The sequence below is a fragment of the Phlebotomus papatasi genome, chromosome 3 (assembly GCF_024763615.1).
Source record: "Phlebotomus papatasi isolate M1 chromosome 3, Ppap_2.1, whole genome shotgun sequence".
Taxonomy (NCBI): Eukaryota; Metazoa; Arthropoda; class Insecta; order Diptera; family Psychodidae; genus Phlebotomus; species Phlebotomus papatasi.
In genome coordinates, this window is record NC_077224.1 from 59,178,911 (window position 1) to 59,196,395 (window position 17,485).

A 17,485-nucleotide genomic window follows, 5' to 3' on the forward strand; every position below is an offset into this window, starting at 1 on the left:
AGACCTCTTGCAACAAAATTAGGCAAGAAGAATTCCGCAAGAATAATAAAAATTCTTTAAAAAAAAAGCATCAAAAAATAAATGTAAAATTAGCCACTTTTTAGTGGTGCCAGATTCGAATGCAAGAACGATGTTTTCCTTTGGTGGTTCCTCTGGCCATTCAATTTCACTAAAACCTGCAGATTTACATGTGGCATTCCCGAGCGCTGAATTGCTTTTGACGTATGTGACAATTCGCGCACACAATGTAAACAATGGTGAGTGAATTTGTTGTGGGTCAAAGAGCAAAATTTCTTGGGTATGTTAGTGCCCAGGAAGTAAGATATTTAGTGCAAAATCACCAAGAACTACTGGGAAAAGGATTTTGTCAAAAAGGTGGAGAAAAATAGGACAAGAGCTGCAAGTTTTTAGTATATGTCTGAAAGGATCCAATTAGTGCAAGAGCTGCAAGATGAATTCTACTACAGTTGGTTCTCTCTCAATCGGGCATATGGGGCAAAATATCATCTAAATTATCGATAGATTTGGACGTCGAAGTCATTGCAAATTCCACAAAAAGCGCTGAATTATAAAAAATCATGATAAAATAAGAGGAACTACAGCGAATTTGTTTCATAATTAAACGTGAAAATTGTCAACAGTTTTTCGCCCGATTGAGCGAGTCTACTGTAGAGGGCTCTAAACTGCACTGGACAGTCGAAGTAAAGGAAAAGGTTTTTACAAGACTAGAAATTCTCATTTATTGAAAAGGTATAATTTCTCCAAAAAGGCGCGCACCTGCAAAATTGGCGCAATTGTAAATCCAGCGCATATTAATCATTTCGCATTTTTCTAATGGAAATTGGATTTTGACATGATGAAATTTGAATAGACAAAATAATTGTGGATCTAAATAAAATTATTGTAAAGAACAACTTCATTTAGAAATAGGCGAAAAAGTCGTATAACAAACTAGCTCCACAGCTTAAGGTAGCCCCACCTGCCCTTAGTGACAAACCGAAATTTGCTGGAACTAAATCTAAAAGGTGTGCCAGAGCCATAATTGTCCGAATTTTGTCCATGGAAGTCGCCAGATCTTTCTGAACCAACAAGCCAAGACACATTTGGATAATCTTGGATAATGTGACAATCTATTTTTCTCATTTTTCACAATTTTACATCAATTTATACTTTCATCGGATTTAAGATGAAAAAAGAAATTTTAGCTATATTTACATGGAAACAACAAAACTTCTACAATAGCGTCTTCCTCTAAGCTCTAAGTGCTTCCATTGCTCGTGGAGTTTCCATTCGATTTGCTTCCATGCTCCTCAGGCTTGTACTCTTCACGCAATTCTTTCAAAATCTCTCTATTGGAATTCAGGAGTTCCAGCAGCTGTGCCCGCATATTGTCAGCTCGTTCTTCAATTGAATCCAAGGCAGAATTTAAGGAATCCAAGCTGCTGCTCACCAAGTCAATTTCTGCCAAGAAAAATATTGTCCCAAACATGACGCTTTGCATTTCAATGTGAATTTTTGGGCTTCTTACCATCTAAGTCTTGAGAAACTGTGTCCAGAATGTTTCCACTGTTGTCCACCTTTGCTTTGGAGTCCTTTTCAGGGGTTTTTGGAGCCATTTCACTATTATTTTCGTCAGAATCCATAAAAACACGAAAAACTGAAGGGGAATTAAACAATGTTTGACAGATATCATATGATTTTCTTCCCCTCCTTTTTCCTACTTAGGTGTGCTGTATCTAGTCTGAAAGTGAATTGTTTTTCAAAACAAAGTGTTTTTTAGGGAATTTTTTGCTGAATTTCCGGGAAAATTGCACCGGAAGTGCGTAGTAAATAATGAATTTTTCCACAGATAAACAATTTTAGTGAATGAAATAAAATTTAAAGTGTATTACTTAATGGTTACGCGATTGTTTCACGAATGATAGAAAAGTGCTAAAAGTTTAGGAAAAAAGTCCTGAAAATTCATCAAAATTCCACAAAAATTCTGCTTGGATGTAAAATTGTGCAAGAAGACAGCATGAAATTTCTTTCAGACGCCCAAAAAACTATTGTTCTCAAGTATTTCCACTTGAATCCAGAGTTGGTTGGAAAAAATGATCCTTCCGGAAAGTTTTTCAGTGAAATGGTCAGGGAACTCAATGACAACTGCCAGGAAGTCCATGACAGTGTCTTCTGGTTTGATTCCATAGACTTCTGGAGGGAGAATGCTAGAGAAAATTATTTATATGCAAAGAAGAATCGCAGTATTGTGTCTTCTTATGAAGACCTTGAGCTCTTGATTCTCATGAAGGGCGTAATGCTTGAATCTCAGGCCAGGAAAACAGTTGAAAGAGATGAAGTTCTAGAGGAAAGAATCAATTGTAGGATTTGTCTGAATGTCGTCGATTCAGGAGCTTCTCTCAATCTCTTTACATCTTTCGTGGACAATTTGTCTCTTGGACAGCTTCTGAATTCCTGCACAGATATCATTCCCGTTGTTGAGCACGATGGCCTCCCCGAGATGATCTGTTTCAATTGCTCAAAGCTCCTGAGAAGCGCCTACAACTTCAAGATTCTCTGCGAAAGCAGTGATCAACAGATCAGAAATGCTCTTTTGTCCTCCACAAAAAATCCCGCCATTGAGTCAGAGTTGGAAACAAATGTTCCAGACTTCTTCGAAGATGACACAGTGTCTGTCTACCATGTGGATTATCCCTATGAGGGGGACTTCCATGAATTTGAAGACTCTCTCTGTTCCAACGAGAGGAACAGGACAGATTTCACAGGAAACTCCACAGAAATGGACATTGCTTCAGAAGAGATGATCTCCGTGAAGGAAGAACCACCAGAAATAGTTCAGGAAACAGTGGTCATCAAAAGGGCACGCACGAAGAAACCTCCAGATCCGGAAGCTGCAGAGAAACCAGCAAATTCTCAAGAAAAGAACTCGAAGCAATGTGATTTCTGTGGATTGGTCTTCAGGACGAATGGAGGCTTGAGGATCCACAAGAAGATTCATTTAGGCGAGAGACCTCATACTTGCACCTACTGCGAGAAGTCCTTCCGGACGAGGCTGGCTCTGAAGATTCACATCAGGTCCCATACAGGAGAACGCCCATACGTCTGCGAGGTAAGTCTTTACGAGTTAAATTTCTTTTCAAGAGAATTCGAACTCTACGGATTTTTCTTTGTCTCACAATCGTGAAGAATTTACTACAATAGAATGGAATTATGTACACTCAGTTCCGGGATTATGCACATTTTCGGGACCGAAAAAACGGGCGAAATGGCATTAAGAATAGAGTAAATTTGCATAACCGCAGGGGCTTTCTTTTGAATAAAAAAATGATTCAAAATGATTCAACTGTTTAATGAAAATGCATTAACAAAGAGTAAATTTTGGCTAGAGTTCTTCAATAAATGGTTAGAATATTAAAAAAAATTACCTCAATAAAAGAAATTAAAGTTTTATTCTGAAAAGGTAGCAAAACGTTTTCAAATTTCCCGCGTCGCAAAATAGTATACATTTAGGCGTATTTCAAAAATGAGTTCATAAATTGACTCCCAATTTGCGTAATTGTATGTGCATAATTCCGTCAGGTGTATAATCCCGAAGGACTTAATGCTGGGACTGAGTGTAGCTTTTTTTCCAGCAAAGAAATTGCGGAGAAAACGCTTTAAATAATTTCGATTTAGTAGGCGGTCACTTGACTTCTAGTCCGGTAACAAATTTTTACTCAAATAGAAAGCGACTTTCGGAAAAGAAAAATCAATTACAGAAATTTTACCGATTAAGTCCGATGCAGCCTGGTTGGAAATTTCAAGGCCTTTAAAAACAATCCAAATTTAAGAAAATCGGTTAAAAAAGAGGTCCTCCAGAGTGGTTAAACTTAAGACTTAGAAAATGTCAAGATTTCGAATTTTCCAGTATGAACGAAATATTTACCTAGGCTACCTATAAAACCAGTGCCGGCCTAGGTGCCAAAAGGCAAAATCTCCGAAAAGCTTTAAAAGGGATTTTAATCCCGAAGAGATAAAATCCCGACATGATCAAAGTCTTGTAAAGCCAAAATCCTGAAAGAGACGAAATTAAGGGAGAATAATGTGTAGAATAATTTCCAGAAATGCAGAAAATTTCTTTTTGTCTTCAGCAAGCGCAGGTGCAATCGTGGGAGTAGTTGTGACTTTTTCAAGAATTCGGGATTTTGACTTTTTGGGATTTTGACTTTTCGGGATTTTGGCTTATCGAGATTTTGACTTTCGTGGTTTTGATATTCGGTATTTTAGCGTTCAAAATTTTGGCTTTTCGGAATTTTGACTTTTTAGAATTTTGGCTTTTCGGGATTTTAGCTTTTCGCAATTTTGACTTTCGTGATTTTGGTCTTCGGTATTTAGCATTCAAAATTTTGGCTTTTCGGTATTTTGGCTTATCGGAATTTTGACTTCAGTGATTTTGGTGTTCGGTATTTTAGCGTTCAAGATTTTGGCTTTTCGAGATTTTGATTTTTTGGGATTTTGGCTTTTTGGGATTTTGATTTTTTGGGATTTTGACTTTTTCGGGATTTTGGCTTCTCGGAATTTTGACTTTTCGAGATTTTGATATTTTGGGTTTTTTGCTTTTCGGGATTTTGACTTTTTGGGATTTTGGCTTCTGGACACTTTGGCTTTTTGGGATTTTGGCTTTTTGGAATTTTGACTTTCGTGATTTTGCTGTTCGATATTTTAGCGTCCAAAATTTTGGCTTTTCGGGATTTTGATTTTTTGAGGTTTTGGCTTTTCGGAATTTTGATTTTCGTGATTTTGGTGTTCGGTATTTTAGCGTTCAAAATTTTGGCTTTTCGGGATTTTGGCTTCGAGGAATTTTGACTTTCGTGATTTTGGTGTTCCGTATTTTAGCGTTCAAAATTTTGGCTTTTTGGGATTTTGACTTTTTGGGATTTTGGCTTTTCGGGATTTTGGCTTTTCGGGATTTTGACTTTCGTGATTTTGGTGTTCGGTATTTTAGCATTCAAAATTTTGGCTTTTTGGGATTTTGGATTTCGTAATTTTGGCGTTCAAGATTTTGATTTTCGGGATTTTGACTTTTTCGGGATTTTGGCGTTCGGGATTTTGGCTTTTCGGGATTTTGGTGTTCGGGATTTTGACGTTTTCAGGATTTGGGCTTTCGTGGTTTTGGCTTTGAGGATTTTGGGGTTAAGGATTTTTATTTTCAGTATTTTGGCGTTCTGGATTTTGATTCTTCGGGATTTTGGTGTTCGGAATTTTGGTTTTCAGGATTTTGACCGGATTTATCTTAAACATAACTCAAAATAAAAGAAATCGAAAATCTGGTTCTGAAGCGGAAGGAAATGCATTTGGGGAAAATCAGAAAAAACCGTGTCTCGAAAATGTTTTATGATCATGAGAGTCGGTATATTTATTAAAGATTATTATTATTACTATTGTAGATTAAAATTATACGAATTTTAATCTCGAAGTGAATTACAATTGAATGTAGAAACGGAGAGAAGAGATGAATTTCTGAATTTTAGAAAACATAAAAAAACCAATAAATGCATACGGAAAAAAATTTGTACGGTGTCCTAGAGACATTGTAGAATTTCCCGAACATTAATCGAATAAAAGTCAAATAACCGGCCCAAATATATCCAATATACTCAAAAACCCTTCAAATAAATACAAAATTCTCCAAATCGGTTAAGTAATGCGCTCTAGGGCAACTAGTGCACATTCAATCGAGGCGAATCTTCTCTTTGTTTGCAAAAGACTGGTTCGTCATTTCTTTGCCATAAAATAGATAATTATATTAATCTCATGAGACGTGATGAGATATGGTAAACTAGCTTGGAAATGTTAATACAATAGGTTGTTGTGAATAATTGTAAAGAAAAAGGACATCAAAATCTAAGTTAATTTTATAAGCTTAACTAAACCTTGTAACACTTAAAAAAACCGTTTTCTTCCGTAGAAGTAGATATTTTAGTTTTAAGAAAGTTTTTTTTAAAACTAATGATTGTTTTAAGACGCAGAGATTCTGTGCACGTGATTTTCCCAAAAAAATCAATACTTGATGAAGAGGCCATTCATATTCGAAACGTCGTCGTAAAGAATAAAATTGCGAAAATCAAGATAGGTCTAGTTTTTCCGTACATTTTCTGCGAAACTAATTCTTGTGTTCAGTAATATTCAACCTTCTCGATTTGGGAGCTCTCCGGATAAGGCTTATACTGTATCGAATCGAAGTTATATCAGAAATCAGAGCTATCTATCTACCCATTTAAATCGACAATCTTCACAAAAGTGAAAGGACATTTATTTGATTGAATTGAAATTGAAATTTAAACGTTCTTCTATCCTGAAAATCCTGAAAAGTCAAGAATACCGAAAATTCCAAATGGAATAAACTGTCAGCGTAAGTTTCAGAATTCCGGTTGATTTTCGAATAGGTTTGGCTTGGCTTTCGAGTGGCTTTGTCTCTTCGAAAGGTTATCACTGAACAGGGCCAGTCTGTCCTAATCCATCAATATTTTTAAGTGTTTTAAAACAATTATTTTTTATTAGATCTCGGAAACCAAATATTATATTTATATAATTTTATTCTGTAACTTTTTAGGAAAGGGAATTAGATAATCAGACTTTTGTAACTCAAACTTAATACTTCTTCCGTTTCGAAATAAGTCGTACGTTTGGGAAAAATTCTTGTTCCGAAATAAGTCATACGTTTGGGAAAAAAAATTGATTAAGGGAAAGTTTGTTGGTAAATGTTTTGTGTATCAACAATTATCTCTTTTAAGGAACTATTGCTAATGTCCAAAACTAAAATTGGGGTCCAATCTTGATGGTATGTTGAGGAATGAATGTCTTAAAAATATCTTATTTTTGGCGTTTTATTTTCAATCTAAAATAGTTGCAGAATGGTGAGAGATACAGATTTGGGACCTTCGGGGGACCCCCCCATAAGTTGACCCTGGGACCATTAATATATTCTTTATTTTGCCCCCACTCCTTTCCTTCCCCTCCAAAATCATGTTTTTTGGGATTGCTCGAAAACACGTCGTGCGAGTTTTTCTTCAATTCTGGATATGTTTTAGAGAAACACATAAATTGTCCCAGGGTCAACTTATGGGAGGTCCCCTGAAGGTCCTAAGTCCCTATCTTTCACCATTTCGCATCCAGATATTCGAACACATAAAAAAGGATGTTCTTTTTATTGCTCATTCTGCAAAATTTTAGACATAAAAATATGTCATATCTTTAATAACTGTTGAGTTCTACTTGTGCATACTAAAAATTTAGAACAAATTCTAGCCTGTAATGTTAATCACAGTCAATTTTTTAGTAATTAATTATCTACTGGAGCTCTTTAAAAAAAAAAACGCGAAAAATGGACAACTTCAACATAAGGATTCCTCAACTTACCATCGTGATAGGATCCCCATATTATCCCTGAACATGGAGGATAGTTCATACACAAGATATTTGCAAATAACAAAAATATTCTCTGAAACCATTCTTTAATCCCTAATTTTTCGCCAAACGTACGACTTATTTCGGAACGGAGGGAGTATATTTTTTTGCAATTCTCCCGGGATCATGTAAAATTTTTGAAGGTCAAAATTACTAAGTTCTTTTGAATCGGAATAATTCTTACGCAACTTAAATTTCTTATTGAAGGCCTAAAAGTTTAGAAAAAAATAAAGCTGAATTATTATTTTTTTTTTTTAAATATATAGAAATAGTAATTAGCTTAGTGATGAATTAACAAAAATTGCAGACTTGTGGGAAGGGTTTCAAAACCATCAGTTCTATCAACAACCACCGAGCTATCCATCTCGAAGAGCGACAGTTTCACTGTCCTCTGTGTCCTTACCGGGCCAGTACGAAGGCCAATCTTAAGATCCACCATCGAACACATACCGGTGTTAAGCCCTACACTTGCCAGTTGTGTGGGGCAACCTTTATGACTGCTAGCAATATGCAGAAGCACGTTCGGAATATCCACAAGAAACTGAAGACGCATAAGGTGAGTTTGACCAGGATCTTCAGTGCTGGAAAGATTTCTGAAGATTCCTTTCGCAGTGTGACGAATGCGGCAGGAGTTTCTTCACCAAGGAGAGTGCAATGAAGCATGCAGTTACGCATTCAGGAGCCAAGCCATATAAATGTCCTGTTTGCATGCTGGCTTATGGTTGGTATAATGGTCTGCAGAAGCACATGCGCATCCAACATCGAGGGGTTAAAGTTCCAAAGGAAAAAACTTTCCTGGAGGCTATGGAACTGAAGTAAGGGTTTCTTTTTGTTTAAAAATATTGCATTAGGAAAATATCAGATTTAAATATTTTTTTTCAGAGCCCAAGTTAAGAGAAACGAAACCATGGCTGGAGTTTCTTAAGGAAACATGTCCATTTCCTGAAATATTCGCATCAAAGGCTAATCAAAATTTTTATTAAGTTAAATGTATTATATTTTTTTTACTATGATTTTATTACAATTTAGCTGCAATAGTGTAAGAGAACAGCTTTTATACCGCGCTCAAGTCGTGATTGAAGTCAATTGAGCAAACAATAAAAGAGAGAGGGATAAAATGACAAAAAAAGGGGGTGAATTTTAATGATGTGCGAACTGTCTCTGGGAATTCAGCTTGAGATCATTACGCTGAATTTCAGCTCAATGAGAATTTTAATTTCTTGCATAAGGCGCGCAGAGTTCACAGCAAGGAGTCTCCCGGCAATCAACAGGAGGAAAAACATTCCCATATTGTGCCAATTATTTTGAACCCCTGAGCTGTCTTTTTTCCACCAACAATTGCAGCACGTGATCCGATGAGAGCATGAGAATCACCCACAATCCCTTTGTCTCCTCAGAAACAACATCCGAAAGAGTTTTAGAGGGATTGTGCAAACTATTAAGCCACCCTCTTGAGACACTCAGCCGGATAATTGAAATCAAATCCGTCACTTGCCTTGTGATAATACATCGAGGTTGGATTTGCATCCTTTCCTAAGCTAGGGAATCGAGTTTTGTCCAGCGGAAGGGATTCATGTTGTTTTTAGAGATTTGCCTAACGATCCGCACAAATGCCACTCTTTCCACAGCGAAAATACGCCCTAGAAACATATTCTGCGATAAACTGATGCTCAAGTTTGTCGACAAATATGGTTCAAATAGGGGCTGGTAAGTCACAAAAGAAAGGATTTTTAGATTAAATTTATTCACCGTACCTTAGGATTTTCATAAAAATTGAGGTAGAATTTTACCATGGATAACACCTAATATCACGTACAACACACCATTTCTCCTTCAACCGAGACACTTTTCGCTCATCTGGCCATCCAAATCTAAAATTTTGTCTGGTGGCGCACGTGAATTTGATCTCAGTAGCTTCAGAATAAAAAAAAAGAGATGGTAAAGCGTCCCAGTTTTGCGGAGTGCTCGAACTTACGAGAAAGAACATTTCGCGTATTAACATTTCGAATGCTTTTTGGTTATTTAACACTTTACTGATCAAATTGATTAATAAAATTAAAAAATCATTCGAAATTAGGAAATTTCTCAATAAAAGTTGGTTTCAAAATGTTTTAGCATGAGTAAGAAGCTTTCGAACCAATAAAAAAGTAACTCCAAGAAAGGTAAATCATTTACAGGTTATACCGACACATGACCGATTAAGTCCGATGTAGTCAGGTTGAAATTTTCAAAATCTTTCAAAAAATCCAAATTTAAGCAAATCGGTTGAAAAATAGGCTCTACAAAGTGGTTAAATTTGCTCTTCGAAAATTCGATATAGAATTGTTTTTCTTGATAGGTAGCTCCTAGCTGTTCTCATTAATTTTTGTGTTTTGTATGACAATTCTCACTCGTGAGAATACTCATTATAGAAATCTTATTGGGAATAAAATTGGATCTTTAGAATAGGCGAATTAATAAGGGCACATGGAATTAGATGATTCGGTCCAAATTAGAAGGATCGTTTAAATCAAGGTTTAAATTGTACTTCAGCTCATGACTACTCTCACTGAGTTTGTCCGTATGATAATTCCCATTTCCCTTCAGAATTCGCCTGAGTTCAGGAATGGAATTCTGTAACGATATGACAATGTCATATGACAAATTTAAAAATTTCATATACAATACAATTTTTACAATATCAGTTACTAAGAGGTTCATAGATCTCCTTACAATGGTCATTCGATGCTCACTGGGCTTTAATGTTGTCCTGTTGTCAAATTTACTATGAAAATTTGTCATATGACTATCATACTGTTATAGAATTCATCTACAGGTAAGATTACAAATATAAAAATATCCTAATTTTCATTACATTTTTTATTTTATTAATTTTCTTCTTTAAAATAAGATTATGATGGTTTTAAAAGGGGTGACAAAGCGTCCCAGGCTTTGCGGAATGCTTGAACTCGCTAAAGTACTTTCGCATCATTTACCGTTTACCGGTACTCAGCCAATTTAAATCGATTCATAAATCACTCTCCACAAAATAGTTTAAAGAGTAATAAAAATTATATTCGAACAAAAATTACTTATCGGTTCATAACCGGTTCATTACCGGATCGATTTGAACCGGTTCAGTTTTTTCGGAAATTCCAAGACCTTTCCAACGAGCCTGAACATGACCCCATTCGCTTGATAAATGCGCTCTCTAGTGTCTTTATAATCTTTGACCTTAAGAAACCGTTCTTAGGAATGATTCAACGGTATTTTAGTATATGGACGAAATGTCCGCCTGGGTAATCTCTAAAACATATCCAAAAATGAAAAATAGTTGACTCTAGTGTTGGATTTTAGTTGTGATAACACTCATTTCGTGTCACTGTAAAACATATGCTTCTATCAGTGTATTTGTGAGTTACTTTCGAATTTTGGAATAAAAGCATTTACCGGTTTATAAACGATTGATATCGGTTAGTACTTGTACGAAATTCAAAGTCTTTCTTTCAAATTAATCCAAGATTCACCCAATAGTTTAAGAAATATGCTCTTTGGAGCCTTTTAAATCTTTGACCGGATCTTAGAAGGGTTCATTAGGGTTCGTCAACATAAAAGAATTTCTACTGCTTCGAACCGGTAAGTATAGTCAGATAGATTTCTAATTTACGAAATTAGAACAGGATTCGGACCGGATCCTTGTCTAAATTGGTGTATCAGAAATCTGATTATAACTCAGATTTCTTTTACTAAGATTTCTTAGACTAAGAAGACTAAGATTTCTTTTACTTGTGAAAATTTTCAGACCGAACAAAGTTGTTTTATAATTTGGTTTCGTCAATAAATAATAATTTTTAATCAACCCTAATAAACATTATTTTACAATTTTTCTAGGATTTTTTAATTTCCTTGTTATATTTTTTTCAAAATTATTTTATTATATTATAGAAATCGTATTGCTGACCTAACTGAGAGTGTTTTGAATGATACTCCTCAGACATGAAAATCTATGAAACCGTTTTTGAAGGTATTACATTAACGACATTAACAATTAACTATTTCTCTATTAAAGCTTTGTTTTCAAATGATAACTAAATTTATATCACTTTAAAAATACTTTAATTTGTTTTCACACAGTTTGTCTAATCTTAGGTTTTTCAACAATAAGAGGTATTATGAACTATTTTTTTAGTTTTACTTTTTTATTTTAGAAACTTCCGAATCAATTTTAATAAATTTAAGGACCCTGCTGTAGCCTTACTTCAATCCTTTCCCGAACATAATTTAGATGATGTTGAGGATAAAGTAGTCAAGAAGAGAAGTTTTTTTTTATTATTTTTATTTAAAAAAAGTCTTGAACTAGCTGTTAAATATTTCAGTGAATATTGATTATGTTTTATTTTTAATAAATAGGGGGAAGTGGGGCACCTTTGAAAGTGGGGCACATTTGAAATTGGGATTTTTTAACCTATTTTTAAACAAAATTGAGCCTTATCGTGATATAATTTAGCTGCACAAATAGATTGAGAAACAAAATTACATTATGATATGGCTCAGTTCCACTTAAATATGAGTGAAAAATCCCAATTTCAAAGGTGCTTTACTTTCAAATGTGCCCCATTTCCCCCTACTAGTTTATTCATTTTAATTTTCTGAATAGAAAAAAATATATCAGATTAATTTAGGCTTTCCTAGATTCCTAGTTCTTAGACATATTGTCAGATTTTTTATTCATTTCAGTGGTTTCCTTATTAAAGTACAGTGCAACTCCAATAGTCTTTACGGTGTTAACGCATAAAAAAATTAAAATCATTTTAAAAAATATGTAAAATTTCAGGTTAGTGTCAAATGATTAAATTATCTACTTTTCTTATCTAAGAACTAGAGATTACTTTTAATAAGTAAACTACACAATAACTAATAATATAAGAATCAAACGCGTTGTCGCTATTGGACTCGTACTGTATTTCTCTTTTATAATTCTACACAGAAATAATATTTTATAAAAATGTTCGTAAATGTTTGTACTTACGAAATGCTCGTAAATCGTATAACCCTCAAACAAGTTCGTAAAAGTTTGTACTTTTTTCACAAACATTGTTCGTAACAAGATCACTTGACGAGCATTTTTTGTACTTTTAAAAACATTTGTTCGTAAATATTCGTAATTTTGTCATTTGTTCGTAATTTTGTTTATCTCACGAATATTTTACGAACATTTACGAACAAAAGAGAAAATTTTACGAACATTTTTGTGTGTTTACGAACATTTACGAACAAATGTTTGTAAAAGTACAAAAATGCTCGTGAAGTGATCATGTTACGAACAATGTTTGTGAAAAAAGTACAAACTTTTACGAACTTGTTTGTGGGTTATATGATTCACGAGCGTTTCGTAACTCCCCCATAGGAATTCACAAAGATTTACGAACATTTCTACAAAATATTTTTCCTGTGTAATATCCTTTTTTGGAACTTGTAAGCCTCTGGGTTGTATTAAATCCACCCATTGTGCCATGAAATAATACTCAAATTAGAGCGTGTGTGGTGTTAAAGTTGAAGATTACAGATCTCACTTTTAGCAAAAATCCACCTCTCGAGTCATCCCCTTGTTCTCATCCTCAGATACTTCCCCTTCAAGGCGATCCCGGAAATCTTATGGGGAGCCTTTCCTCGCCGACATCGGCGTCTAATTGAGAAATTGCGAATTTTAATTGCTGTGTAGTCTCCGTTTTCCATTAGGGGAGTCTGGGGGAGGAAAAGGTATTTTGGTGTGTTTGAGGTGCTATCCCATGTTCCTGTGCTCATCTCTGGGCACGCAGGTCGCCATTTGTGTTGTTTGCCGAGCATCGATTCGATTTCAGAGTGAATCTCGTGGCAACCAATGGCAGTGGAAAAGAGGCGGGACTCTCGAGTGCGTACTTATAAATCTTACCAGTCTCTCTATCTCTGTCGCACATTTGTGGATCTCCCAATTTTCCTGGACAATCTATCATCCCAGACGACGCAGGACACTCCATCCCTGGGTGGGAAGTTTGACGCACTTTGGGATGCTATGACAAGTGTGAGAGTCTTTCTCAGGCAAAGGGGTTCTTGATGAAGTGTGGCCAAGCACAGAAAGATTCCCTATCCCCTGTGCTGCTGCCCATTTTTCTCTCAGAGGCGATTTCCATGACAGATGTTCAAGAAATTTTCCTCATGAAGCTCGGTGGATTTATTGTGTTTGCCTTTCGCCGTTTGCAAAATATATTCCATGCCAACCTTTTCCTCCAAAAGTTTACTCAGCGCTTCTTCTCTCCCTCAGCATCCCTCTTTGATTGCGACAAAGCACAAGAAAAGCATAAATTTTCCTCTTAGAGCTTTTCAAAATTACCTCTCTTCCTCAGGTTCAATGTCTGCTCGAAATTTTTGTCCATAAGCATGTTGAGAAAAAATAATGTTTAAATATTTGATTATGATTGTTTTTTTTTGTGGACGAAGTGGCTTGTTTACAATGCGAGAGACATATTAAAGATGCTGAAAAAATTGTCGATATTTTTTGCGCGGGACATAAATGTGGGGATCATTTTTCATATAATTACTTCGCAAGAGAACAGAGTTAATGATTTCAAAGATATAGGATGAAAAGCTATTGAAAAGATATGAATAGAAATCTTTGAAATCAGCCAATTTTTGATAGGATTAATCCTTAGTCCCAACTTTTGACTAGATTGAAAAAAAAAGTAATATTAAGATCCTGAATAAGAAAATTTAAATAAAAAATTGTATAGTTTCACTTTGAAAATTAAATTAATTTTTTTTTTCAATTAAGGCAATATATGGGAGAATTTTCCATATAAGACCGACTTGATACTTTTACATTGTAAATAAAAACCCTCTTGGTTAATTAATTATTTTTATTTATAGAAATGCTATATTTATTATATTTAAGGAACTGTAATATTTATTTTGTTTATTTTGGTGTTGGAACTCTACCGAGATAGAAGTATGTGAATAATTTAGGACCAAAAATAAAGAATTTTTGAAATTATAATGAGAAATTAAAATAAAAATAAAATGTTTTATTTTAACCCATTCAGTCAATGTACCAGAAATACTTGAGATAGAATGTTCATATTTTGAGATTAGTTTCCTACAGATTAATAGATGAATTTTTTGAAACGAAGAAAAAATTTATCTATTATGGGGGCGCATGGAGCCCCTGGCAAACACACGTCTTAACGGTCGCTGAATTTAAATTCTGTGCCTTAATTGATTGTAAACTCTATTTATTTAGATAGAGTAACTATCCAATAAAACAAATTGGCAATCAGAATACAAATTAGGAAAGAGAAAAAAGGAAAATTTTAACAAATTCGACGGGATGTCGAATTTTCCATCCGCCATTTTGAGCAAAAATTTTGCATGACTTTCCGCGAAGCAAGAAAACAATAACAAAATGTATTTTCATCTCTGTCGGACCATTTTTCCCAAGTAATTGAAGAACTAAAGTTACTAAAATCCATTCCCGATAGCAATTCGGATAAAAGTTGCCCAGGAATAAATTATCTAAAATCACTCAATTTGCGTATGATGTATAATGCCATGGTAAGGAATGGGTTAAGTTGGAATAAAATTGAAGAAATATAATTTTTAAAACAAATTAAAATATGGTTTTTTTTTACTATTTAACATGACTTCTTTACATTTCAGCAGCAGATCCTTTTGGAATGAATGTAATATAAATCGTACTTCCGTGATTTCAGTGGCATTTTTAGAATTTTTCGATATTTCGATTATTACAGAATTAGATAGAGATTTTTTTCCGCTTTCAGAATTCGGCTTTATCTACAAACGTTTTCTTAAAACGTTAAGTAAAAAATGGCATGACAAGGTGATAAGTACGCACAAAAAGCAATTTATTTTAATTATAATTTAATAAATAAATGTACTTGAACTAATGTATGCTATGTGAAAAAGGGACAGATAATCCTAACCGGCTTATGTAGGTGAGATTCTTAACGTGAGCTAACTCGGAGTGCATGCAAATTCGATTTGATGCTGAAGTAGGGAGACGCCATTCAGTTATCTTGAATCAAATTCGTGAAATTATACAAGTTTTGTATTTGAACCAAAATGTCAAGGATTTGGATGAACTGACAGAAAAGTGATATATGGGTGAAATGTAGACCAGAATGTTCTCTATAATTTTGCCGTAGAACATGATCTCATCGATTACTCAGAAGTCAAGATAAGCGAGGTTATTTGTTTCTTAACTCGTTTTTTCATCCAGAGTTCCCCAAGTGTTCATTTGTTGAACTTCAACTAAATCAAAGAATTGTTGTATTTTGCGGGACTTTCCATTTAAACCCCTATTTTAAGTGTCTTGGTGGAGTAGAGGCAGTCAAATTGGCATCTGAGTGATTTCAAAGCGTTATTATGGGAAAAATCAATTTTTTCACACTTAAACGGCAAAATCGGAGTGATAGCGTAGTCTGAGCGGAAAATGATGTATGGACGAAATGTAGAGACAAATGTGCTCTACAATTATGTTGAAGTAATCATCAAAATCGGTTCAGCGACAGTCGAGATAATTGAGGTTATGTGATATTGAAATTGGTTTTTCGACTGTGGCGCCCCTGGTGTTGGTCCCACGAAGTTCAAACATTCTAGAAAGTTGTAGCATTTGGTGAGATCTTTCGTTTAAGCCCTCATTCATCAAAATCGGTCACATAGAACCGGAGATATGATTTTTTGAATTTCGTGAACTTTGACCCCTCATATCTCCGGTTCTATTGAAACCACAGCGCGCATACGCACCATTTTGGAAACGTCCTAGACTGGACTACAACATACTAAAATTTCATTAACTTGCACAATGCCGTTTTTGAGAAAAGTGACTTTGAATTTCGATGAATTTTGACGCTATCACAGCGCCACCTGTGGTGACTTTTTGAACTTCCATCTGAAAGTGCTCATCGAGACGAAACCAAAAAGGTAAAATTTAGGTCGCTATGTTAATTAGAATCGGAGATACAGGCCGGTCAATGTTCGAACTTTGACCCCTTATAGCTCGGGTCAGGGGTTATGGATCGACTTAAGGTTTTTTTTGTTTGATAGGTATAATCAACGGCTACAACATACTAAATTTTCAGCCCGATGCACAATGGAATTTTTGAGTTATTTAACTTTTAAGATTTAAAAATTTTCTTTTTAAAAAAAGCGCCCCTAGCGGTGGTTTTATGAACTTGCGATGTTAGAAGGAGAAGTGGCATTTCACGAGAGCTTTCCAAAAAGCCCTCGCTTTTTAAATTCTGACAATTAGAACCGGAGTTATGGCCATTTTAAGAAATTTTTTTTGGACCCTTATAGCTCGGGTCAGGGGGGTCGGGGGACCTTAAGTTTGGTATTGATGGAAAGCTCTAAGGCCCAGCTATAACATACTAAAATTTGAGTCCGCTAAATGCCATAGGGGCGGAGCTATTGAGAAAACAAAAAAAGGGGGGTCTTCAAAATGGCGGAAGAAGGGGTGGGGGGTGGGGGGTCTATGCACCAAGTTGCAATTTTCACCCGATATATAACCTTTGCCGAAAACCGCAAGTCGATATCTTTTTTAGTTTAGGAGCTATTAAGCTCCAAAGAGCGGCCGGCCGGCCGGCCGGCCGGCCGGGAACGTAAATTAGCCACATATATATTCGTGATCAGGAAGTGCTGAAACACATTTTGGCCAAATTTGAGGTCGATCGGACGACATGAAATTTTGTTAGGATTATAGTAGGTGAGATTGTTAAGAATCTCACCTAATATGAATAAAACCCTCAGAAAATTAGAGAATCTTTGGAAATAAAAACGGAAAAATAAATATTTTAAAAGAGAAAATTCTTTCGAATGTGACAGTTTCAAGCCAACACCGTGTCCAAACTTGTAAAAATATGATTTTTTACCAAAATAATGGATTTTAAATTACTTTTATGGGAGATAATTGAATGTTATTAATAAGTCAGCACTTTCTCCGTTTCAAAGTCATAAAAATATCTATGGATGGCGGTGCTATCTAGTAAAATTTTTAAGGACTGCTGTCGAT

At 35.1% G+C, this 17,485-nt stretch overlaps 2 protein-coding genes across 2 annotated transcripts; one reads left to right on the forward strand and one right to left on the reverse strand.

The window, feature by feature from the left end:
- Positions 1 to 1,257: 1,257 nt before the first annotated feature.
- LOC129807103 (UPF0184 protein CG14818) lies at positions 1,258 to 1,643 on the reverse strand. The gene is made up of 2 exons (XM_055856145.1): positions 1,529 to 1,643; positions 1,258 to 1,461 (listed from the first exon to the last, which is right to left on the reverse strand). The coding sequence occupies exons 1-2, from the start codon at positions 1,641 to 1,643 to the stop codon at positions 1,259 to 1,261; spliced, it is 318 nt and encodes a 105-aa protein (XP_055712120.1). The 3' UTR covers position 1,258.
- A 48-nt stretch (positions 1,644 to 1,691) lies between these two features.
- LOC129807063 (zinc finger protein 271-like) lies at positions 1,692 to 8,575 on the forward strand. The gene is made up of 4 exons (XM_055856070.1): positions 1,692 to 3,109; positions 7,754 to 8,002; positions 8,059 to 8,261; positions 8,329 to 8,575. The coding sequence occupies exons 1-4, from the start codon at positions 2,018 to 2,020 to the stop codon at positions 8,369 to 8,371; spliced, it is 1,587 nt and encodes a 528-aa protein (XP_055712045.1). The 5' UTR covers positions 1,692 to 2,017; the 3' UTR covers positions 8,372 to 8,575.
- Positions 8,576 to 17,485: the final 8,910 nt, after the last annotated feature.